Source organism: Notolepis coatsorum (genome assembly GCF_963971535.1).
Source record: "Notolepis coatsorum genome assembly, contig: SUPER_7_unloc_3, whole genome shotgun sequence".
NCBI classification, from domain to species: Eukaryota; Metazoa; Chordata; class Actinopteri; order Aulopiformes; family Paralepididae; genus Notolepis; species Notolepis coatsorum.
The window spans coordinates 1,095,871-1,122,854 of record NW_028174878.1 but is presented as its reverse complement, the minus strand read 5'-3'; the positions used below and the strand labels follow the sequence as shown (position 1 = coordinate 1,122,854).

At 43.6% G+C, this 26,984-nt stretch overlaps 1 protein-coding gene across 1 annotated transcript in view; it reads left to right on the top strand.

Moving 5' to 3' along the window:
- The window catches only part of LOC311232749 (B-cadherin-like), a gene marked incomplete at both ends in the record, with an annotated part of 45,068 nt that overhangs the window by 11,380 nt on the left and 6,704 nt on the right, over positions 1–26,984 (top strand). The window contains 8 exons of the mRNA XM_084338328.1: positions 1,034–1,222; positions 4,392–4,636; positions 8,036–8,178; positions 8,879–9,103; positions 10,058–10,270; positions 10,368–10,480; positions 11,465–11,548; positions 26,074–26,294. Of these exons, the coding sequence (XP_084194454.1) occupies positions 1,034–1,222; positions 4,392–4,636; positions 8,036–8,178; positions 8,879–9,103; positions 10,058–10,270; positions 10,368–10,480; positions 11,465–11,548; positions 26,074–26,294 (1,433 nt within the window). The remainder of the gene's footprint in view (positions 1–1,033; positions 1,223–4,391; positions 4,637–8,035; positions 8,179–8,878; positions 9,104–10,057; positions 10,271–10,367; positions 10,481–11,464; positions 11,549–26,073; positions 26,295–26,984) is intronic.

Sequence of the window (26,984 nt, the reverse complement as noted above, 5' to 3'; positions counted from 1 at the left end):
GTGAGTACATGAGTGTAGAGCGTCTACACACACAGTAGAGATGGGGCTCCTCGAGTGAAGTGATCATTAGCCGAAACAAAAAGGGGCATTTCACCATTTTCTTCCATCCATGTTTCACACAGTCACACAACGTCTGTCCTCATGGGCCTAAACAACTCCCTCCATCTCCTCCACCTCTCATCAAACCTTGCCTTCCGTTGTCTCAGTGCGTACCTCAACCTTTCCATCACATAGATCTCATGAATCACTTCCATCCATTCTCCCTCCGTCGGCACCACCTGACTCCTCCACTTCCTTGTGAGCCTGTTTGGTTGCCACCCTTAATAAGTAAAAAAAATTTACTCCTCATCATTGTCCCTTATGTTGAAATCTATTTTCCCTAAATAAATCACTTTTTTAATGGTATTTCGACTTCAAATTATTTTCATAGAGGGAGAATGGAGGAGCAATCCCAGATGATATGATGGTGGTCGGCGTCTTTATTCCAGTATTCCCTCCGACAGCTCCTTCTTTGAGAGGGTGTGATCAAGAATCTGACGGTGTTTTTCATCTCAAATTCTCTCCAAGTGTTTCCACTGTTGTTTACATATTTCCCCCCATTCATCTATCATTATAGTAAAATGCACTCCCTGTTCCCAGTTCTCCTTGATACATGTTGTGTTTATCAATTTCAGGTTCTGTAGTCCATTTCATACTTTCGCTATGATCCTTCTACACGGCTCCGAATTGTATGCTGCTATGAATACCTTCAATACGCCTTCTTCTATGATTCTTCTATGATCTTTTGTAATGGTTTGATTTAAATAGTGACATGCCTTGGAGATATCTACAGAAGCCATGGTTTCCAAACCCATGTCTCAGTTCCAGCTCCTCAAAACATTCTATTACCCCCTTGGTGGACAGCGAGACCTTCCTGCTTCCATCTCTCAAACCCCCCCCATCTGTTTGGGATGAACGTATCCTGTGTATTCAGGGTAAATGACTGTGATAACAGACACAGAGGGATGTGTTTCTGTCCTGCTCTTCTCCTCAGATGTCTGCGTCAGTGCCTGAGAACGGGGAGCCAGGCGTGGAGGTGGCCAGGCTGAAAGTGACCGACCAGGACGAGCTCGGCTCCCCTAACGCCAACACCAAGTACTCCATCATCAGAGGCAACAAGGGAGGACACTTCGCCATCAGCACAGGCCCCGGCAACATGGAGGGGATCCTGACTACGGCCAAGGTGGGGGTGGGGGGAATGTCAGACTCTCTTATCTGTTCTCGGTATTAACTGTTCAGCTGATCTTCCTGCCGGATGTCTGCTGGGAAGTGAAAGAACTCCATCACAAAAGAGCATTTTTTTTACGGGCTATAACGTACTGTATATTATGCCAGTTAGGGTACAGCCCCTCACCTGCACCTTGTGTCTACTGTTTACTCTTACTCATAGTATATATTCAGATTAAAATGTATTGCCATTATCATGTCATTATTATTATTTTTGTATCTATTGTCAATAATTATTTTATTGTAACACATATTATAACCTTTGTTTACACTGTTTATTTCTCTCACAATTTTATACTCAGATATTGCATTGCCTATATTTATGTCTTTCTTACCCTGCCCATACCCCTCCCCCATGCTGCTGTGATGCCCACATTTCCCCAATGGGATCAATAAAGGAACATGTCTTCCTTGTAGAAGCCACATGGCTTTGGGAAGAGAGGGTGACCTGAATCTGAATGATCGCACTGTAAAACTCCTAAAGGGAATGGACTCTCAACCCCCCTCAAAATACTGACCGCTATGAAAGCCAGAGACAAAAAATGCTCTGAGTTTCGTAAAAGTCAGTCAAAGCTTACCAAAAGCACGAGCAGTGAACTCCAAGACCACGTGACTGAACTCAAACTAGAAAGAAACAGACTAAGAAATGACGTAAACTCCATGATCAAAACGACTAAAAAAAAATGTCATCAATGACAAAACTGAGGAAAACAAAAATAAACCACGTGAACTTTGGAAATTACTCAACAATCAACTAGGCTGCAGTAAAAAACTTAAAACCAGGTTCTCAAACATAAACATAAAGACGGACAACACGCTCATCACAGACAAACTGGATGTAGCCAATTACTTAAACACTTTCTTCACAAACATAGCCACAACACTGGTAAACAAACTACCCTCCCACTCAGAGCAGTATGGGGTAGAACACATAGTAGCATACTACAAGAACCTAGGCGTCCACAAAGACGATTTCAAACTGGAAATGGTAACTACAGATGAGGTACTCAATAAACTGAGCGCCCTCCAACCGAACAAGGCCACTGGCCATGACAACATCCCCTCCAAATTCCTCAGAGACTCAGCAGCCGCCATCACCCCAGTCATCACACACATAATAAACCTCTCCATAAAATAGGGACACGTCCCCAAGGACTTCAAAATAGCGAGAGTAACACCCCTGCACAAAAAGGGCAGCAAATTAGACCCAGGCAACTACCGCCCTGTTTCTATCCTTACATCCATCTCGAAAGTCATGGAAAAAATAGTATACGAACAGGTCGAAAAGTACCTAGCGGAAAAAAATCGAATCTACGAATTCCAATCTGGCTTCAGAACATCCCACTCCACTGACACATGCCTTCTCTATTTGAACGACCACATCAAGCAAGAGGTGGACGCGGGCAAATACTGCGGCATGGTCATGCTAGACCTACAAAAGGCCTTCGACACTGTCAATCACACCATTCTGATTGACAAGCTAAAAGCAATTGGTTTTGATAGTTTATCAGTGAGCTGGATGCAATCCTACCTGGAGGGGAGAGAACAGATGATGGAGGTAAACGGTACCCTATCCCCCCTCCTCACAGTGAACTGTGGTGTTCCACAAGGAAGCATACTAGGACCACTACTGTTCCTAATTCATGCAAATGACATGTCGTCAGCTTGTGACTGCAACTTGTTCCTGTTTGCGGACGACTCAGCCCTGCTGGTCTCTGACAAGAACAAGTTACAGGTTGAAAAAGCCCTCAGCTCAGAATTAGGCAAAATCTGCATATGGCTCGCCGACAACAAACTATCATTACACATGGGCAAAACAGAGTCCATTCTCTTCGGTTCAAATAACAAACTCAGCAAGACCGACGGCTTCTCAGTTACAGTGGGTGACAATATTGTCACAAGGAAAGATGAAATTACCTACCTGGGTTCCATCCTAGAGGCTAATCTTTCCTGTGACAAAATGGCATCCAATGTAATAAAAAAAGTCAACCAACGAACTCGATTCTTGTACCGGATCTCCTCTCTGGTAAACAAGAATACCCTGAAGACTCTAGCAGGAGCACTCATTCAAGGGTACTATGACTATGCTTGCACCTCATGGTACCAAAGCACCTCAAAGGCACTAAAAACCAAATTACAAACATCTCAAAACAAACTAGTCAGACTACTGCTTGACCTGACTCCTAGAACCCACCTCACCCCTGCACACTTTGCCAACCTAGGATGGCTTAGAGTAGACGACAGAGTACAGCAACTTGCAATGGGCCTGGTCTACAAGATACACTACATGACCAAGGTACCCATGTACATGTCAAAATACTTCCCAAAGGTCAGTGATCACAACACCAGAGGGAGCTCCACAAATCATGTAAAACCCAGATTCGGCTCAAACAAGGGACTAAACACGTTTCGCAATTATGCCACATCAATGTGGAACGCCCTACCCAAAGCTGTAAAGGAATGTGAATCACTACCCACCTTCAAAAACACTCTCAAAGAACACCTACGGGAGACTGCAATTCGAAACTGGCCCCTACAAATGTCCTAACCCAGTTGTACAATAAAGACCAAGCATGGCTTTGTCAGTATTCCAATGTACAGTGCCCCCCCCCCTACCCAACCCCCCCCCACCTCCAATGTACAGCCCCACCCAACCCCACCCCACCTACCCAACCTCCTCCAATGTACAGTTTCTATGTCAAATGTATGTCAGTATTCCAATGTACAGTGTCGTCCCCCCCCCTACCCAACCCCCCCCCCCCCCACCTTCAATGTACAGCCCCACCCCACCTACCCAACCTCCTCCAATGCACAGTTTCTATGTCAAATGTATATACACTCTTTTTCTGGATTTTTTAGTATCACAAACAGTACTGTATTTGCAAATCTGGTATGTCAAATGTATAGATGTAGCAGTACTGTCTATCTGTATGTCGTGTGTGTCATATGATGAATTGAAAATGGGGGACCTTGATGTAAACAAGATGAAAGTCTTTCTCAGGTCTGCATCCTCTTAACAATTGTATGTATTGAGCTGTACTGTACTGTACCCTTTCTGCAATCTGTTAATAAACTTTTCAATCAATCAATCCCTCCCACCCTCTTTTCTCTCCGCCCCTCTGAAGGAGCTGGACTTTGAGAGCGTCCCCGTCTTCACTCTGCTGGTGGTGGTGGAGAACGAGGTGGGGTTCTCCAGGCCTGTGACCACCTCCACAGCCACGGTCACAGTGAGGGTGGAGGACAAGAACGAGCCTCCGGTTTTCAGCCCCGCGGAGCTCCATGTGAGCAGGTCAGAGGATCTGACTGTAGGGGGCACTGTGGCCCAGTGCAAAGCCCAGGACCCAGACACGGCCAGGAGACAGGCGGTTAGGTAAAAGGATCATCATCATCATGACCTTTATTTTATACTCTGAAATACAATCGAGAGACGAGCCCCCATTTTCAATGCAGCCGAGATTACAAAAAACAATAAGAAGTCATACATTATATAATCCAACACCACAAAAACCCACAATTAGATAATAATAATCACATCACAATAAAACATCACAATAATCACAATAAAATAATAAGGCACAATAAAACAAGACAAAGTAGACAAATAAAGAGTTCAATTAAATGTAAATCAATTAAAAGAGTTACAATCAGAAACAGGAATGTTCAGAATATGTGATCTGAACTGCCCATACTATAAAGTAGACACACACACACACACATACACACACACACACACACACACACACACACCTCTTGCAATTGAATACAATACTACATTTACATTTACATTTAGTCATTTAGCTGACGCTTTTATCCAAAGCGACTTACAAGTTCTGTGCGACAAGACAGCAAGAAGGGTATAACTCTATCAGCTGAGTAACAATGTTCATCAAAGTGTTGCGTGTTACAGTGTAGGTTAGTTTATTAGGACAAGTGCATGACATTAAGGTTAGTCGGGGTTAGATTTTTTTTTTTGTTTTTTTTTTTTTTTATCATTTCAGATAATGGTTGAAGAAGTGAGTCTTTAGTCGACGGCGAAAGATTGGACGGGATTCGGCTGTCCTAACTGGGATGGGTAGTTCATTCCACCATTGTGGGGCAAGGACTGAGAATAGGCGGCTTCTCTTTGATGACCCTCCGGGAGCTTGGATAGGAGTAGATCTGAGGCGGCCAGAAGATGCAGAGCGTAGGGGTCTTGAGGGTGTGTAGTTAGAGACCATTGACCGGAGGTAGGCGGGAGCGGTTCCCTTTGCCGCACGGTATGCTAGGTCGAGGGCCTTGAAGCGGATACGTGCAGCAATGGGGAGCCAGTGCAGGTCCCTAAGAAGTGGTGTGACATGGGCCGACTTCGGTAGGTTTGAGATCAGGCGGGCCGCTGCATTTTGAATGAGTTGAAGAGGCTTGGTGGCAGTGGCCGGGAGGCCAGCTAGCAGTGCGTTGCAGTAGTCGAGGCGGGAGATGACTGTTGATTGGACGAGGAGTTGGGTGGCTTCTTTTGTCAGGAAGGGGCGTATCCTTCTGACGTTGCTCAGGAGGAATCTGCAGGTTCTGGTTGTCGCTGCGATGTGAGCAGAGAAGTTCAACTGGTCGTCGAGGACAACACCAAGGTTCTTGGCGGTCGGCGACGCGGTCACAGCTGCATTCTCGACTGTGATGGAGAGGTCGGTCAGGGGGGAGGATTTGGCCGGCAGGTGGAGCAATTCTGTTTTGCTTAGGTTCAGTTTGAGGTGGTTGGTCGTCATCCAGGCGGAGATGTCGGACAGACAGGCCGAGATCCGCTCAGAGACGTGGATATCTGAGGGAGGGAAGGAGAGGAAGAGTTGAGTATCATCGGCATAACAATGATATGAGAAGCCATGAGACGTGATAATGTTACCCAGTGATTTAGTGTAGAGGGAGAAGAGAAGGGGTCCTAGGACCGAGCCCTGGGGGACACCCGTCCGGAGGGGGCGGGTGGCCGACAGAGTCCCTCTCCATGACACTTGGTAGGAGCGGTCATTGAGGTATGATGTCAGCCATGTCAGCGCAGATCCAGCCACTCCCATTCCTGCGAGGGCCGCGAGGAGGATCTGATGGTTGACTGTGTCGAAGGCTGCAGATAGATCTAGGAGAATCAGGACAGAGGAGAGGCCTTTCGCTTTTGCTAAGTGAAGTGCCTCTGTGACCGCAATGAGGGCCGTTTCTGTGGAGTGGCCAGTCCGGAAGCCAGACTGATTGGGGTCTAGGAGGTCATTCTGTAAGAGATAAGCAGTAAGTTGGTTGGATACAGCACGTTCAAGTGTTTTAGAAAGGAAGGAGAGAAGAGAGACAGGGCGATAGTTGGCTATGATGGTGGGGTTCAGGGTTTTTTTTTTTATGAGGGGCGTGACTCTGGCTTGTTTTAGGGAGGTGGGGACCACCCCCGAGTTGAGTGAGGAGTTGATGGTTGCAGTTAGGAATGGGAGGATGTCCGGTGCTATGGTCTGGAGGAGTGGGGAGGGTAGCTGGTCCAGCTGGCATGTAGTCGGACGGTTCGACGTTACCAGTGTCAGGGTCTCGGCTTCTGTAATGGGAGAGAAAGATGACAGAGTGAAGGATGAGGTTCTCGATTCAGCGTTTGGAATGGGTGGGGGTTGGGAGAAGGAGCTGCGGATGTTCTCCACTTTTTCCTCAAAGAAGATCGCAAAGTCTTCGGCAGAAAAAGATGAGGGAGGAGGAGGTGGGGGGGAAGTGAGGAGGGAGGACATGGTAGCATGCAGTTTGCGAAGATTCTTGGCAGAGGCCTCGATCCTATGGTGAAAGAAAGAAGCTTTGGCATTAGTAATGGTTTTGGAGAATGTTAACAAGAGGTTGTGATATGTGTCGATGTCAGCAGTGAGGCGTGACTTTCTATACTTCCTCTCAGCCGCTCTCAGGACCTGTCTTTGTTCTCTCACTGCATCCGTCAGCCATGGACTGGGTGGGGAACGGCGGGCAGGTTTCTCAACGAGGGGACAGAGCTTGTCGAAGGAGGTTGCAAGGGCTGAGAGGAGGGTGGAGGTTGCCATCTCTGTGGGGAGAGCAGAGAAGGTGTCACTCAAAGGTAGAGCGGATATTATGTCAGAGGAGAGGGTGGAGGGGGATAGGGAGGGCAGGTTGCGTCTGAGTGAGACGGTTTGAGTTGGGGTGAAGACTTTTCGGTTAAGCATGAGAGTTAGTGAGAAGGATATGAAGGAATGGTCAGATACATGTAGGGGAGTTACCGTGGTGTTAATGATGCTGGAGTTACGGGAAAATATGAGATCCAAGGAGTTGCCTGCTTTGTGGGTGGGAGGCATGGCAGTGGGAGTCAGGTCAAATTGTTGTAGGAGGGAGACCACTGGGACCGACTGAGATGAGTCAGGCAGGTTGAAGTCGCCCAATAGAAGGAGCGGGGTACCATCTTCCGGTAAGGAGCTTAGAAGCATGTCCAGCTCATCTGTGAAGTGATCGAGGGGACCTGGAGGGCGATAGAGTGTAACAATGGTGAGATTGAAAGGATTAGAGACAGATACTGCATGATATTCGAGGGAGGAGAGTGACAGTTCTGGGAGTTGCGTTAGGTTTGTAGCCCATGAAGGAGTTGTCATGAGGCCAGTGCCTCCACCCCGTCTGGAGGGTCGAGGTGTGTGAGTGAAGTTATAGTTTGTAGATAATGCTGCAGGTGTTGACGAGTTATTGGGGGTTATCCAGGTCTCAGTTAGAGCCAGGAGCTGCAGATTTAGACTAATACTATCCTGTTAAGTAACGGTCTCTCTCTCTCCCTCTCTCTCAGATTTGAACTGAGTAATGACACTGCACACTGGCTGAACATCAATATTGATACTGGACTGATCAAAGTCAAAAGCCGGATGGATCGAGAGTCAACTGTTGTCAAAGATGGCAAATACACTGTCCTAATTTTGGCTTATGATAATGGTAAATATTGTATTGGATTCTTGTAATAAGATGGTTATTATCCAACTAGAATGACTGTAGTAAGCTGCACATGTTTAGCAAGCCTTCTCCCCACACACCTCAAATCAAATCAATCAGTCCCCATGGGCCGGACACGTCTTCTTTAAACAAGTCAAGAAGAAACATCACAATGAATCAAGAACAAAACAAAAACACCATGAAATCCAAAATAAAATGTAAAATTAATTAATTAATGCAACACTCCCAGACATACCCCACGCGAAGGTAAGGAAAAACTCACTAAAAACCTAGCAATAGGAAAAAACCACCACAGGCAATGTGGAGGGGAGAAACCTTAGAAGGGCTGTTCAAGGGGGGATCTCCCTTCTTAGATGTCGGTGATAGTAGTGTTGCTATAAAACAGGCGAAACAGTTGGTAAGCATGTATGTGTAATGAAACACAAATAAGTACATGCAATAGCAACTGGGGTACATAAGCACATTTTGAAAGATTGAAAATAGAGCTGATGATGACGGATCCATATGGGGGCGGCGTAGAGAGGATCGCATCCTCCCGGCCATCACCACGGGACGTCCACCACTCCGGTCATCACCACGAGACATCCACTCACAGGGAGACGGGACAGGCGTTAAGACAGTTTGCGTGTTAGTGATGGGCGGACATAGCACTAGAAAAACAACACCTCTCCCCTCTGTCCAGACCCAGTCCCAGCCACGAGCACAGGGACCCTGCTGCTCAACCTGCTGGACGTCAACGACAACGCTCCTCTGATCAGGCAGAGACACGTCGTGCTTTGCAACGAGGACTCGCCTCCCGCTCTGTTGGACATCGTGGACCCAGACGGGCCTGGGTACGCCGGGCCGTTCACTGTGGAGCTTCAGGCGGAGCATCGGACCAACTGGACCATCAGCACCGACTTTGCAAGTAAGAACCCCTACTGGACCCTAGTGTCGCTCATCACACGTCAACCAGCTAGTTGACGTGTGATGAGCGACACTATAATTGACCGTTAACAAGGAACTACTGTATACAAGCAATGATAATATTACAAGGACACAAAGGACATGGATTAAGCCTAGTCCTAGACTAAACTTTCGCTATCAATTGAGAATCATTAGTCCTTAGTCCTTACTCACTGTCTGTGAAACTGGCCCAACTTGTCATGAATGCAAAGTGCATGGATTGAACTGGTCTTGTTAAAGTCCCATGTATGTCAGCCACCACTAGAGACAGAGTGGCTAATTGTGAGTGAGTGAGTGAATTAATGAGTGAGTTAGTTAGTGACATTACCGGAGGTGCTTAGAATCGAATAAACACATCAACAGATAACCTTGACACGTGGCGAAAATGCTCAGTTCTCTACCAGTTACTTCATACATGACATCATGCATGATGAACAAGACCATACAAAAATCATCCTGTATGCTGACGTGAAAGGGTTCTTTTAATTGCATCATGGAGTGAATAACACAGGAGGTCGAGAGGCAGACTAGTGACCTCGGTACCAACAGGATGGTGGCAGGACGGCCTAGAGGTCCAGAGGCAGACTAGTGACCTCAGTACCAACAGGAGGGTGGCAGGACGGCCTAGAGGTCCAGAGGCAGACTAGTGACCTCAGTACCAACAGGAGGGTGGCAGGACGGCCTAGAGGTCCAGAGGCAGACTAGTGACCTCAGTACCAACAGGAGGGTGGCAGGACGGCCTAGAGGTCCAGAGGCAGACTAGTGACCTCAGTACCAACAGGATGGTGGGGTTGGTCTTACATCTTCAGTGCCCGTCAGCAAGGGGCTCCAGGGGCGCTGCACCCCACAATTGCCTTGTGTAAACTGACAATGAAGTCAATCTTACCCCTCTTAACCCTCTCTACCGTGTCTGCAGGTGACGTGGCAGCCTTGGTGCCGAAGAGGCCGCTGTCCCCAGGCGACTACTCCGTGCTGATGCGTGTCTACGACGCCGGGATGCTCCACCAGGACAGCACGCTGGACGTGGAGGTGCGCCAGTGCCGCGGTGTCGTCCCGCTCCGGGCGGCCTCGCCGGCACGCGCCTCCTTCCTCGCACTTGGAGCTCTGGGAGTCATCTTTGGATCGCTGTGTATGTGGCGGCGCGTCCCCCTCTCTATTTGCTTTAACACTGGCTTGCTTTTGACTCTTGCTGTTTTCAAACACCCAGTTTCTCTTTTGATCATAAGTGCTGCTGCTGCTGCTCTTCATCCTGGGGAGGGGGAGTTGGAGGAGGGGGAGGAGGAGGAGCCCCGTGGAGAAGGAGCTCCCTCTGCTGGAGGAGGAGGGCAGAGACAACCTGGTCCACTACAACGAGGAAGGAGGAGGAGAGGAGGACCAGGTGAGAGAGAGAGTGCGCACAGGAGAGGAGGAGGAGGAGGGGGAGGAGGAGGAGGAGGAGGAGGAGGAGGAGGAGGAGGAGGAGGAGGAGAGGAGGAGGAGGAGGACCAGGTGAGAGAAAGAGTGCGCACAGGAGAGGAGGAGGAAGGGGAGGAGGAGGAGGAGGAGGAGGAGGAGGAGGAGGAGGAGGAGGAGGAGGAGGAGAGGAGGAGGAGGAGGAGGACCATGTGAGAGAAAGAGTGAGCACAGGAGATGGAGGAGGAGGAGGAGGAGGAGGAGGAGAGGAGGACGTGGTGAGAGAACAAGTGAGCACAGGAGAGGAAGAGGAGGAGGAGGAGAGGACGCGGTGAGAGAAAGAGTGGGCACAGGAGAGGAGGAGGAGGAAAGAGAGGAGCAGGTAAAAGAAGGAGTGGGTGCATGGGAAGAGGAGAAGGGCTGACGTACTGGGGAGAGAGACCTGGTGGTTCCACAGTGTAGGAGAACAGTGAAGGGGGAAGATGACCTGAGCTTGTTACCCGAGTGTCTTTTACACACTTTACGCACTTCTGCACACTCACTTTCACTTAATTGTTGTTTTTGGATTGGCTTTAATGGTGGTACTTTTACCTTTTGTTTTATTTATACTGACTTATTTAATTTCCTGTTTTCCTTTCTTAACCATTCTACTTGTTGGTATTTTGTGAAGCACTTTGTACTGTGTTTTGAAAAGTATTCTATAAAGGTTGTTATTATTATTATTGTTGATATTATTACTACTATTACTATTGTTATTATTATTATTATTATTATTATTATTATTATTATTATTATTATTATTATTATTATTATTATTATTATTATTATTATTATTATTATTATTATTATTATTAATATTACAAATGATTATGATCTACTCAGAGATGTTGGACTAGTGAGCAGGTGTTTTGAATGTTCCCCTCTGTTGTAGAACTATGACCTCAGCCAGCTCTCCTTCCCCGTCTACCGCTCACCACCACGGGAGTCTGAGGAGATTGGCAACCGTATTGAAGATGTGAGTGTTCCTGTATTGTTCTATAGTATGCATGTAGTATGAAGTATACAATTGTAGTATCAGTGGTGGAAGAAGTACACAGTTCCTTTACTTAAGTAAAAGTAAAAATACCCAGATAAACGAGTACTCTGGTAAAAGTCCTCCATTCAATGTCTACTTAAGTAAAAGTGGAGTATTTGAATGTACTTAAGTATCTAAAGTAAAAGTATGCATTCTACATGATGTCTGTGTATCCCAGTGCTTGGGCTTGGGAATCCTCAAACCATTGACCTCTAAAGGGGCGACAGAGGCCCCCGCTCCTCGCTCCCCGCTGGCTCCTCGCATGGTCGCCTCTGCCATCGGTGTGTGAGTGAATGGGTGAATGTGAGGAACAAAAATTGTAAAGCGCTTTGGATAAAAGCGCTATGTAAATGCACCATTTACCATTTAAAGGTGATGTTGAAGTGGTATGTGGTCCAGTTATGCTGCTCTGATTATGTCCTCTTGAAGTTGAAAGGATTCTTCAAAGTAACTAGTAACTGATGGGTTCAGATAAATGTGGTGGAATAAAAAGTACAATATTTCCTTTGAAATGTAGTATACATTTCAGTTTATAAAATGAAAATACGCAAAGTACAAGTAGCTCAAAATTGTACTTAAGTACAGTACTTGTGTAAAAATACTTAGTTACTTTCCACCACTGTGTAGTATACAATTTCATTCCAAAACGAGATTTCCAGCATTTGGACATTTTGACACATGGATTTTGTGACTCCTCATGGGACACTGTAGTGAAGCTCTTGGTGGTTAGGAAATGTAGTCAACAACACAGGGTGTCTAGTCAGGACACGGGAGGCAGGAACGTTCTTTGATGAGTTTTATTATCAATGGTCAGACAGATGCACAGGCAATTTCTACTTCTATTTCCCATTAACACGGTGGGAGTATGTGAGAGTGTGTGTGTGGTTCTAAATGGGGAGGAAACAAAGACATCAGCGTTACTAATACTTATTAATCAGTCTGTTATATACTATACAATATACTGTTGCTACAAGTAACATAAACCTCACGAGTGGAACTACCAATGGGGATAAGCAGTGCTTTACCTGTACTAGTTACAGGGATAAACTGTGCTAAACAGATACTAAATACTATAATCAACAACATAGATTATACCCAATAGGCTAGATTATCACTATAAACATACTGGTAAATTGCTTCCTAAACAGCTGGTAGAATTATAACATTAGTATAAGCCTTAACCATATAAATCACCAACAATAACTAAGCGTCCTCATTATGCACATATTTAACACTTACTTGTGATCAGGGACCACACATGAACTGAAGGAATCACTAAAGCCCACTAGTATATATAGATGCTGGCTATCGACAGACATGTCTAGACATGTCTGAGAGGCATCCAGCTGCAGAACAGCAGAGCAGCCCCCCACAGCCTTTATGTCTGAGAGGCGTCCAGCTGCAGAACAGCAGAACAGCGCCCCACAGTTCTTATGTCTGCCCAGTCCTTGGGCCTTTTGTACAGACACTATTGAAGTTATTATTGGCTATTGAAATCTACCAACACACTTTCTCTCTCTCTATCTTTCTATCCCACACACATGCACACAAATGCATACACATAACCTTCAACTTGTACACACACATGCACACACATAGCCTTCTCATAGTCTGCATATCAAATCTATAACTCATAGTCTGCATATCATATCTATAACTCATAGTCTGTACGTCATGGTGCCACTTTGTTTGGCCTACTTTCCTGTATAAATCCATAGCTTGCCATCTTTAGAGATCTAGGCTGTAGGACCATTGCTGTAACCTTTAGGTCTGTCGTGTCAATCTGTCAGTAGACTCTATCCTTAATCAAAGACTGCTGTCCGCCTCCACAAATAATCTGGTCAAATGATTCCACATCAGTTATCAAATTATGAAAATAAGGTAGCAGTTTTCTTTAAAAACAGAGCCAAAAGACGGCTGCTGGGAAACAAGATGGCTGCCTGAACTAAGAGCTCTACACTGTCTCAGTGATTAAATTTGCAATTCTTACCTCCACTCAAGGACAATTTCAATAATTTTGTTTCAACTTAAATTAAGTAAAGGCTTTTGATAAAACGTGGTGATTTGCAAGATGTCAACAACAAGGAAAGGCCAGCGAAGCAAACCAGGTGTCGACGACCAAACAATTGAAACAGACAATGACCCCACTCTGGTCGAAATTATGTCAGAGTTAAAATCTCAACGCATTGCAATATTGGGCCGATTAGACGGTATCGATACTCGTCTGGAAAAGGTGACAAACCAAGTATCGGCGATTAAAGAAGGACTGACTAAAACAAACAAAGCAGTCGACAAACACAAGCAGCGCCTGGATGAGGCGGAAGAGAGGATTTCTGCACTAGAGGACAACCTGCAAACAACCCAGCGAGAGTTACACAGAGCCGAAAAGACATTGAGAACAATGGAGATGAAAACGGATGAGTTGGAAAACAGAGGGAGGAGGAAAAATCTGGTTTTGCTGGGGCTTCCAGAGAAATCGGAGGGTGACCAAACTCTACCTGAGTACATTCAGCACAAACTACCCAACTGGCTCAAGCTTTCATTGGAAAAAACACTCGACCTGGAACAAGTGTTTCGCCCAGCGCGACCACAATCACAACCACACGCTGGGAAATATCCCAGACCAGTCCTAATCCGCTTTTTACGAATCGGGGACAAAGAGCTGATCCTACAAGCAGCAAAGAAATCTACAATCACAGAGGGGGAAGCCAAACTCACCATTCGCCAGGACCTGCCCACAGAGGTACGTCGAAGACGCAGAGAATTCGACCGGATGACCAAGATATTCATCGAAAAGGGCATGTTTCGAGGATTTGCATACCCTCACCGGCTTCGAATCCTCCATAAAAACAAAATTGTCCTGTTTGACGATCCAAAAGAGGCAGAATCATTCGCCGACGAGCTGGACTGAGGTTTGCCTCGTAAACCGTTACCCATGGTGGAGGTAAGAAGATGACATTTACGTTTTTTTTTGTTTGTTTGCACCCCCTCATTATGACTGTTATAATACGGACAAATCACTTGACTTTGAAACCCCAGAGGAAGGGGTATTGATTTGCCAATACAGTCGCGATCGGCTGTTCTTTCTTTTCTCCTCAACGTGTATTTACTGTCTGGTAGCGGTACTTCCTGCAACAACGTGTGACGTCATACGGACGATACCATGACTAAAGGGAGAGAACAAAGACAGGTCCTGAGAGCAGCTGAAAGGAAGTATAGAAAGTCACGCCTCACTGCTGACATCGACACATATCACAACCTCTTGTTAACATTCTCCAAAACCATCACTAATGCCAAAGCTTCTTTCTTCCACCATAGGATCGAGGCCTCTGCCAAGAATCTTCGCAAACTGCATGCTACCATGTCCTCCCTCCTCACCCCCCCCCCACCCCCCCCTCCCTCATCTTTCTCTGCCGAAGACTTTGCGATCTTCTTTGAGGAAAAAGTGGAGAACATCCGCAGCTCCTTCTCCCAACCCCCACCCATTCCAAATGCTGAATCGAGAACCTCATCCTTCACTCTGTCATCTTTCTCTCCCATTACAGAAGCAGAGACCCTGACACTGGTAACGTCAAACCGTCCGACTACTTGCCATCTGGACCAGCTACCCTCCCCACTCCTCCAGACCATAGCACCAGACATCCTCCCATTCCTAACTGCAACCATCAACTCCTCACTCAACTCGGGGGTGGTCCCCACCTCCCTAAAACAAGCCAGAGTCACGCCGCTCATAAAAAAACCAACCCTGAACCCTACCGTCATAGGCAACTACCGTCCTGTCTCTCTTCTCTCCTTCCTTTCTAAAACACTTGAACGTGCTGTATCCAACCAACTTACTGCTTATCTCTTACAGAATGACCTCCTAGACCCTAATCAGTCAGGCTTCAGGACTGGTCACTCCACAGAGACAGCCCTCATTGCGGTCACAGAGGCACTTCACTTAGCAAAAGCGAAAGGCCTCTCCTCTGTCCTGATTCTCCTAGATCTATCTGCAGCCTTCGACACAGTCAACCACCAGATCCTCCTTGCGGCCCTCGCAGGAATGGGAGTGGCTGGCTCTGCGCTGACATGGCTGTCATCATACCTCAATGACCGCTCCTACCAAGTGTCATGGAGAAGGACCCTGTCGGCCACCCGCCCCCTGCGGACGGGTGTCCCCCAGGGCTCGGTTTTAGGACCCCTTCTCTTCTCCCTCTACACTAAATCACTGGGTAACATTATCACGTCTCATGGCTTCTCCTACCATTGTTATGCCGACGATACTCAACTCTTCCTCTCCTTCCCTCCCTCAGATATCCACGTCTCTGAGCGGATCTCGGCCTGTCTGTCCGACATCTCAGCCTGGATGACGTCCAACCACCTCAAACTGAACCTAAGCAAAACAGAATTGCTCCACCTGCCGGCCAAATCCTCCCCCCTAACCGACCTTTCAATCACAGTCGAGAATACAGCTGTGACTGCGTCCCCGACCGCCAAGAACCTTGGTGTTGTCCTCGACGACCAGTTGAACTTCTCTGCTCACATCGCAGCGACGACCAGAACCTGCCGATTCCTCCTGAGCAACGTCAGAAGGATACGCCCCTTCCTGACAAAAGAAGCCACCCAACTCCTCGTCCAATCAACAGTCATCTCCCGCCTCGACTACTGCAATGCACTGCTCGCTGGCCTCCCGGCCACTGCCACTAAGCCTCTTCAACTCATTCAGAACGCAGCGGCCCGCCTGATCTCAAACCTACCGAAGTCGGCCCATGTCACCCCACTTCTTAGGGACCTGCACTGGCTCCCCATTGCTGCACGAATCCGCTTCAAGGCCCTCGACCTAGCATACCGTGCGGCAAAGGGAACCGCTCCCGCCTACCTCCGGTCAATGGTCTCTAACTACACACCCTCAAGACCCCTACGCTCTGCATCTTCTGGCCGCCTCAGACCTACTCCTATCCAAGCTCCGGGAGGGTCATCAAAGAGAAGTCGCCTATTCTCAGTCCTTGCCCCACAATGGTGGAATGAACTACCCACCCCAGTTAGGACAGCCGAATCACGTCCAATCTTTCGCCGTCGACTAAAGACGCACTTCTTCAACCATTATCTGAATAAAAAAAAAAAAAAGAAAAACAATAAAAAAATCTAACCCTAACTAACCGTACTGTCATGCACTTGTCCTAATAAACTAACCTACACTGTAGCACTCAACACTTTGATGAACATTGTTGCTCAGCTGATAGAGTTGTGCCCTTCCTGATGGCTTGTCGTACAGAACTTGTAAGTCGCTTTGGATAAAAGCGTCAGCTAAATGACTAAATGTAAAATGTAAATGTAATGTAAAGGAAGGGAGGGGGGTACAAGGAATGGCACGAATTTAACATGCATCTGTTTTGCACTGATATTTTTCTCTCAAACATTAGAAGGTCACAATGACTGAATGGTAAAAAGTATGTGGAGAGGAGAACTCTCGGCAGTATAATAAAAAAAAAAAAAAAAAAAAAAAAAAAAAAGGTCTGCCTAATAAGAAACACCCCTCACCATTCAGTAATATCAGGTGACCAACTCATATTTAACAACATGGGGGGAAGTGAAGAGGGGAGGGGGTGTAAAGAGAAATACAAATAAATAAAAGGAAGTTATTACACTGAAGACAAGAGCTCCAGGGGCCAATATAAGAAAGATTTAATTCTTTTTCAGTTATTTTGTTTTTTTCATTATTGTTTCTCTATGGCCTACTAGGAGTAAGGGGGTAAATGTCGTGGTTCAGAAAACCATGGCTGGGGTGGGTTGATGTATTTCATGTATGTTTTTTATTCTATGTATGTTTTGTGTTCTATGTTTTTGTTTTTTGGTCATGTTTATTAATAAAAGCAATGGCAATATTTTCGAGGCAAATGTATACAGTCATAGATACTCCTCAAAGATTGCACCAACTACCATGTCAGATATAATTATAAATTCGTGGAACATTAAAGGCTTGGGAAATCCTATTAAAAGGAAAAAAATTTTATCCCTTCTAAAAGAAAACAAAGTAGATGTGGCTTTTTTACAAGAAACATATTTGTCAGACACTGAACACGCAAAGTTAAAAAGAGAATGGGTAGGTCAGGTCTATTTCTCATCATATAAAAGTCATAGCAGGGGAACAGCTATTTTGATTAACAAAACAATACCATTTACAGTAGAAAAAACAATTACAGACCCAAACGGACGGTTTGTCTTGGTGTCCTTTGGGGAACATCCATTACTTTTTTGAACATTTATGCCCCCAATGCCGATTAACCCACATTTATGTCTGACATGGTGTTGCTGTTCAATGAAAACTGTAAAGGTTTTGGAGTGATGGCGGGAGATTTTAATCTGACAATGACAGCATTGGATAAGTCTAGTCAAACTAACCATAGCTCCAAATCCTCAAAAGTTCTTCAAGGGTTATGTGCAGAAAGTGGCCTAATTGATGTCTGGTGTGAATTACATCCAGGCATTAAAGACTACAGCTTCTTCTCAAATGTACATAACTCATATAGTAGAATAGACTATGCCTTTATTTACTCAAAATATATATACATGATAAAGGAATGTGAAATTAGCCCAATCATTTTATCAGATCATGCCAGAATATGCATGACTATTCAGTTTAATAGGAACAACTCGTTCACCAAACAATGGAAATTTGATAATTCATTACTCCAAGATGAAGAATTTAAAGTAAAAACGCGAACATGGATTACAAACTACATAAAGGAAAATAATGACCCCCTCATTGACCCTAACACTATCTGGGAGGCTGCAAAAGCCACTTTAAGAGGACTAATAATTTCATATGGTTCATTTAAAAAGCGAGTAAAAAGAGCACAAGCACAAGAACTTGAGAGAGAAGTAATAAGATGTGAAGCACTTCATAAGACAGCGTCTACAGAGGACAATTGGAGACAACTAATTGTGGCCAGGGCCAAACTAAACCTTAATATTTCAAACGAAATTACAACAAAAATGAATTACGTTAGACAAAAGCATTACGAATTTGGCAATAAACCAAGTAAATTACTGGCCCATCAATTAAAGAAAGAACAAACTGAAAGAACTATTAAAGCAATTAATCTCAATGATAATATAACATATCAACCTAAAGAGATTAATCAAGCTTTCTTTGAATTCTACAATACACTTTACAAATCTCAAAGTTCTCATTCACAAGAACAACTGGACCAGTACTTACAAAATAAGAAATTGTCAAAATTGTCTGAATTAGACCAGCAATACCTTAACTCATCATTTACAAAAGAAGAGGTTCTGGCCACAATTAAGTTAATGCCCATAAATAAAAGCCCAGGACCAGATGGTTTTTCTGCTGAATTTTATAAAGAATTTTGGACTGAACTTCATCCCATTTTTATGGCAATGATGTATAATTTCTGTCACAATAGAATACTCCCTCAATCAATGAACTTAGCACATATCACAGTATTGCACAAAAGTGGCAAAGATCCTTTAAATTGTTCATCATATAGACCTATTAGTCTTTTAGATCACGATTACAAGATTATAACCAAATTATTAGCAAAAAGACTAGAAGATATTTTGCCTAAATTGATTAATCCAGACCAATCAGGTTTCATAAAGGGGAGATATTCTGCTGACAATATAAGGAGACTTTTAAATGTAATAAACCATTTGGACACCAGTCGGAGCCCTTCTCTGCTCCTATCACTGGACGCAGAGAAGGCCTTCGATAGGGTTGAATGGAACTTTCTTTTTTCTATACTTGACAAGCTTAATATGGGACCAAACTTTATCGCTTGGATTAAAGCAATCTATAAAAATCCTAAAGCAGCTGTCATTACCAATGGAGCTTCCTCTGATTTTTTTACACTAACGAGAGGGACAAGACAAGGATGCCCACTGTCGAGTTCACTCTTCGCGATGGTGATTGAATTGCTGGCGTCATGTGTACGAGACAATATTCACATTAAAGGACTGAAAATGAATAAGGAGGAACATAAAATATCCTTATACGCAGATGACATTATTTTATACATAAAAGACCCAGAACAGTCCTTATCACACTTATATAACGAAATAGAACAATTTGGAAAATACTCTGGATATAAGTTAAACTTTAATAAATCAAATGCTTGTCTCCTGCATATGACCCCAACTGAAACGATGTATAAAACATATCCTTTTAATTGGTCTCCAGAAGGGTTTAAATATTTGGGAATAAACATTACACCGCAACTAGAGAACTTGTACAGGGAAAACTATTGTCCTCTTATAGAAAAGATAAAAACTGATTTGTGTAAATGGTCCACGCTCCCATTATCTCTGCTGGGAAGAATAAATGTAATAAGAATGAACGTCCTTCCAAGACTAAATTTCCTTTTTCAAATGTTACCATGTTACTTATCTACAGAATTTTTCAAATCTATGAATAGACCCATCTCAAAATTTATTTGGTGCAACAAAATGCCTAGGATAAAGTTATTGACACTTATGAAACCAGAATCCATGGGAGGTCTCGGTCTCCCCAACCTCCAACATTATTTTTGGTCAGCCCAATTAAGAAATGTACTGTCATGGTCGTTGGGAAGACGGGACTCACAGTGGTTTCAGTTAGAAGCTAAATTTGTTGACCCGTTACCATTGGACTCTCTCATATTTATAAAACTATTTAAAAAGATAAGAAACATAGGTAATTGCTTCACTGTCTTTAACACACTATGTGCTTGGAAGGACTGCTCAAAAAAACTAGGTATCACCAATTGTACCTCCATATACTCTCCTATCTATCACAATCCTGATCTAGATAAACATTTTTTTTTTTTTTATTTTTTTTTTTTTATTGCAAAACAAAAAATTATTAAAAGTCAGTACTCAACACACAATGCATAATGAAACTTTCAGTAAAGGTGGTTATAATATATGCAAGTACAGAAACAGGATAAAACAAAAATAGTCTATAATAACATTTTAGCCGTATACAGTGTATATCCAGCGAAATTACAATTATATAAATGTTAGTATATAATATACCCCTAATACCTATTTTCTAAAACCCTACACACATATGCTCCAGCTCAAACCCCCCCCTCCCAGACCCCCTCTTGGATAGTACCTCCATTATCCCTCACTCCTAACCAGACACCACCATTATAAGCTAGCTTTTATTCTCTCCACCACTTCTAACCACATTGACATTTTGGATTCATTGAGCCCCAGAATTCTTGCTCTAGATAAACATCTAAGATCAATTAATATACTTAAATGGGCTCAGTTGGGGATAAGTCAATTCAAAGACCTGTTTCATACAAATATGCAGTTAAAATCATTTATGGATTTAAGAACAGAATATGCCATCCCAAATACTGATTTCTTTAAATATTTACAAATGAGAAACATTATACACATACTGAGAAGAGAAAATAAAATAAGACTAGAATTACATGAAATAGAAGAAATACTAATGTCATCGACCACAATTAGTGAATTTTATGACATCTTCTCCAAAGAATGTCACTCATCTTTTTTGCCTTTGTTGAGGATCTGGGAGACAGACCTAACCATGAAATTTGCAGAAAATACATGGCTAAATATTTGTGATAGAATACACTTTCCATTTACAAGTAACAAAATCAAAGAAGCAAATTTAAAATGTATCCATAAATTGTATTTAACTCCAATAAAAATGCATAAAATGTCTAGAGATAATTCAATAAACTGTCCTAGATGTGATAAACTAAAACGATTCTGGAATTGTATTCATTTATTTACAAAATCTGTATTAGAAACGGAATTTGACTTGTCCCCATGTGCCTATTTACTTAATGAATTACCAGAGATCCAGATGGATCCAAAAAAATATAGACTGCTGATTGTTATAACATACTTTGCCAAGAAATGTATTCTCCTGTTTTGGAAAAATGACTCTTCGCCCACTTTTGAGATGTTTCAAGATCAGATATCCCAGCTTCTTCCATTGGAGAGATTGACCTTGGAGGAGCGCGGCCGGGGGTGGATGTTCCGGGACCTTTGGTCTCCGCTGTTTTCTCGATTGAGCAGAGGGACTGTTGATTGATACGGCTAGTGGCGGTATGTGAATATATCCGCATGCTGTCGCTGGCCGTGTCGATTGGTGGTTTTGCTGTTTGGTTGGGGGAGGGGTGGGGGCCGGGGGTCTTGGGATGTCTATCCCCGGTTGTGTATTTTTTGGAGGTGGGTTTCCCTAGTGGAAGAAGTTGTACAACAGACGCGTAAGAGGCCTGTCTGTTGTATAACAATGATGTTGTTGTTGTCATTGTTGTTATTATTTATTATTGTTTATTTAAAAATACGTATGAGAAAAAATGAACAGTGTAAACAATATCATTAACTCTGAATATAAAAATATGAGAAAAGCAAACAAGACGCGGTCTCGGACTGGTGGGGGCCCCTGATTCGAGGTCTTGGTGAGTCGGAGTGTTAAAGAGGCATGATGCTCTGGCTCGCTGGGGCGCCGGATTTGGGGTCCTCACGGGGTAGGGACCTTGGTTGTCGATACTGGAGATGACGGGTGCTCAAGTAATCTCGCCTTATGGTACATACATGTGGGTATATGCATGTATATATGTATATATATGTGTGTGTGTATGTATATGTATGTATATATATCAGTGGCGAAGCGTACCGGAGTTAACCGGGCCTTCATAATATTATATATTATTAATATTATATTCCAAATAAAATAAGTCCCTCGATACTCCGTGCTGCTGCTGCTGACTTGAAATAAAATAGACAGTTCTGTGGGCAGTCGGCCCGACACTAAACAGCAGTCTGTTATAATCACATTTGTATGAGCTAACGAATTCCGTTATATTGGACATTTGTATTAATTATATCAAGCGAAGAATTGAGAAAGCAGAGAGAGACGGCAACATTATCGTGTGGTTCAACGTTGCGTGATCGCTAAAACCAATGCCGATCTCCGCCTCCCAGCGAGTTGTCATTATTAGACATGCATGGTGACTCAACAACGAAACAAATGTAACTATTTTAATACAATTCAAATTGTGCTTAGAGGGAAGTTACGGTATGCAAAGAAAGATCAAGTCAAGAATTACCAAATGAAACGCACAGCAGCCCAGCCAATATTTCAAGACAGACATATATGTGTGGAAATAAAATGCGCAGCGGCAGATCAATATAATCAATATAAATTAATTTGTTTCACTCACCATTTTGACGTGGTTCACCTGAAGACGAAATCCATCCTCCTGTCCGTTTGGGTGAACTTTTCAATGACCCGGTCATACAGCTGATCAGTCCTTTTCAGATCCAGGAGCATTTCTTTTTCAATTGACATGGAGGATAATGCAGAGAGTCGGGCTTGTCCGGTTGTATTCCTCGCATATGTTTTAATGCGCTTGAGGGCAGAAAATGTCCTTTCCACGGTTGAGGTGGTGACAGGGATAGTTACAACTAAACACGTCAGTTTATATAGCTGCTTCATGCTTTCACTGAGTTTTTTTTGTTGAAGAAATAGAAGAAGGTCAGATGGGTCCTTTCCCTGAAAATCTGCCATAGAATACATGACACCAAGTTCGGTTTTCAGCCGTGGCAAGTCAAAACGCGGCCCGTAGCTGTCAGTCAGGCTTGTGAAAGCAGTTTCAGGGAACGTTTTCTTATAGATGGTGAACTGCGTGGGATCCAGAAGGGAAAGGAATGAAAGCTTTTCGTGATCTTTAAAACGAGTTGTCATTTGATTTAGAATATTGTCAATAATGCCATCATGCACCTTCTTGTAGTATGTACGTGGATCTCCGCACGCTCTGCGCCCAGGTGGCACACCGGTGGTGTTCACTGTCTCGTCATAGAGTTGCTCAAAACGTGGCCTCTGCTCCTCAATGCGAATGCAAAACTCGTCCACCCGAGCCAAACAAAACTGCATGTCAAATGACGTGCTCTGCAAAATGTCAAAAAGAACATCTGCATGGGAAAACATTTCGTAAAATGTTGAAATTAAAAAGCTAAATTCAAAGGTGCTCAAGTATGATATATGAGCATCAGCACCGCCTGTAGCAGTATCGTCAAATTCCTCGTGGTGGTCAACTATGTACTGGAACACGTCCTTAAGAGCATCTTTCTGTTCAAATACAGTGCAAACCAATCTTGATGTGAAATTCCACCTAGTTGGTGCAACTCGTGGCAGTCGCCTTTGACACATCTGGTCAAGCACTTGCGTACGTTTGGGCGATTTAGTAAAGAACGCGGCCATGGAAGACAGGTGTGAGAGGAAGATTTTGCATTCTTGAATTTTTTTTACACCTTGAGATAAAACTAAATTAAGGACATGTGCATAACAGTGTATGAAAAGCGCATCGGGGACCCTTTCCTTCACTTTGGCTTGGACACCGTTTAGTCCCGAGGCCATAACAGGTGCACCATCGTAACACTGCGCTACAAGTTTATCTGTGCATGCATATTCCTCCAAGAAATTAAGAGCCAGGGTTGCAACCTCTTCTGCTGTTTTGCCCCCCGACACATCCACATATTTAATGAACCTCTCTTTTACGCCACCGTCTGTTACATAACGAAGAACAATTGACAGCTGTGCAGCATTGCTCACATCGGACGTTTCATCCAGCATTAGAGCTACACATGACGCGTTCCTTATTTCTTCTTTAATTTCGTCATTCATCACATCAGCAACAGCACTTATCAAATCGTTCTGTATTTGACTTGAGGTTCCAATAAATACCTTGGAAGTGGTCAGATGGTAGTGCAAAGCTGGATCATATTCTGCTAAAAATGACAAAAGCTCCAGGTAATTCCCCCGGTTCAAAGATGTTCCACTCTCATCATGGCCCCTGAAAGCCATCTCCTGTTTCCCTAGGAAAACCACGCAGTGTATGAGCCGTTTTAAAATATCCCGATTTTTTTTTACCTTTTCGTTGTGCATCGTTGTTTCTCTCTGTCTCTGTTCATCCAGCTGTAAATCAATCCTTGCGTCTCCAAATGTTTTCAGACTAATTGTTGCCTTAAGGTGACTTGCCGAGCCTTCATGCTTTTGTGCAGACTTTGTTAAACAGGTAAGGTTATCGAAGCCTCTAAAGTTCCACGCACCCTTGTCGGTCCCAAACAACAAACATTCCCAGCAGAAAAGCTTCTTCCGTGAAACCGAGCCAGTCATCCAGGGGTACCGTTCCCAATTACTAGCCTGGAAATGTCGCTCGTAACCAGCCTTTGATGCCTGGCTGATTTCCAGTCCTTCTGGGGTTGGGCGGCCTTTTTTGATAATGTCCATCTTTTCATTGAATGTTCTTCTTGAAAAGGGAACTGTTAATAAATCCGCAACAACATCGACGGTATCATTTGCTGCTGCCATGTTTCAGTTTGTCTCGTGTTGTCTTGCTTGATAGTTAACTAAGGTAGCAAGTTCCGCGTTTGCCGTTTTGCGCTCTGATTGGCCGACGCAGCCAGACTCTAGAATACTTTGGCATCTAAAAGACTACGCCCATTGACTACAGCTCCAAATGTGATTGGCTGATCAAACTGTCACTCCACACCTGGGCTCCTGTTAAGGTTTATTGGGCAGGTCGAGCTAGAATACCCGATGGAGGAAAGTCTGCCCAGAGACTTGTGAAAAGAAATCTCCGATTGGCTGTTATTTTCTCCTGTACAAAAACGCTCTAATGCGCAGTGAATGGGTCGAAAACAACTATGGCGAGTGAAACAGTGCGGTTTTAACAGATTAGCGACACAAACTATTTTAATACATTTGATTAAAAAAAATAAAAAAATAAAAATAAAAAAAGTAATTTTTAAAATTCATATTTTCTTTCTTCTGAGGCTCACAGGGCCTTCTCTGAATACCTTGAAGTCCCTGAGAATTCGCCACTGCGATAATAATAATAATAATAATAACGACAATGACAAGACCATCAGTTAAATCAGAATAATGAAAAAAAAAAAAAAAAAAATCATGTATAAATTAAATATATAAATTAATAAGAATATATATATATTCTTATTAATTTATATATTTAATTTATACATGACTTTTTTTTTTTTTTTTTTTCATTATTCTGATTTAACTGATGGTCTTGTCATTGTCGTTATTATTATTATTATTATTATTATTATTATTATTATTATTATTATTATTATTATTATTATTATTATTATTATTATTATTATTATTATTATTATTATTATTATTATTATTATTATTATTATTATTATTATTATTATTATTATTATTACTGTTATTGTCCTGTGATGTCTTGTTTATCAGTATTGTTATTGTATTGTATTGTCTTGTTTCATGTTGAAAAGGGAAAATAAAGAAAAACTGATAAAAAAAACAAAAAAAAAACAGGTGTATATCATATTCATATGTGTTAAAAGAAGATATGATGAGATAGATGGAAGTCTAATTCTACCCGGGATGGGGACGTTTCATTGTGTGACGTGATGATTGTGTAGCTAATACGACGCTTCTCTCCCAGAACGACCGTCTCCTGGTGTTTGACTACGAAGGCGAGGGCTCCGACGCCGGCTCCCTCAGCACCATCTGCTCCTCCAGCTCAGAGGAGGAGCTGGATTACGGGCGCCTGAACGGCTGGGGGCCACGCTTCAGCAGGCTGGCCGACCTGTACACCACTCAGGCTGAGGAGGAGGACGATGACGACACAGAAACACTGCCAGGGAAAACAGGACTGGACACACAGTATCGCTATTTAAAGAAAAAGGTTATTATAGTGGCATAGGTTATTAGCTCCGCCAAAGACGTTATTGTTTTCGTCCCCCGTTTGGATGTCTGTGAACAATATATATCTGGAAAAGTAATACTTTCGAATGGAAGACACCTGTTGATTTTGGTGACCCTATGACCTTTTCCTCTAATGACACCATCAGGCCAAACTTTCAGTTTTCAAATTAGCGTATCTTGTTAGTCACACAACTACAAGAATGCACACGGTGCAGACCTCCACCCACTTTGCCATAACTCACATGCAACACTTTACTGGGTAGACGACACAAGAGTTGATGTTGCAACATTTATTTCTGGCTATAGATCATTATGGTGGCGCCAGAGGAAAGGTCACAGGGTCACCCAGATTAACTCTCCCCCTAGGGGTCATGAATATTCCCAGCAAATCAACAGGTCTCTCAACCTAGGGGTCATGAATATTCCCAGCAAATCTTCTGACAGTACAACTAAGCGTGCCGAAGTGTCCTTGAGCAAGACACTTAACCCCTAACTCAGTGGTCACCAACCCGTCGATCTTGATTTTAATGATATCCTTCTCGCCACTGACTCTGGTGACTCCCTTATTCTCGTACTTTTAGATCTCACTGCTGCCTTCGACACAGTGGATCACAATATTCTGCTCTCCCGTTTGGAGCACTGGGTTGG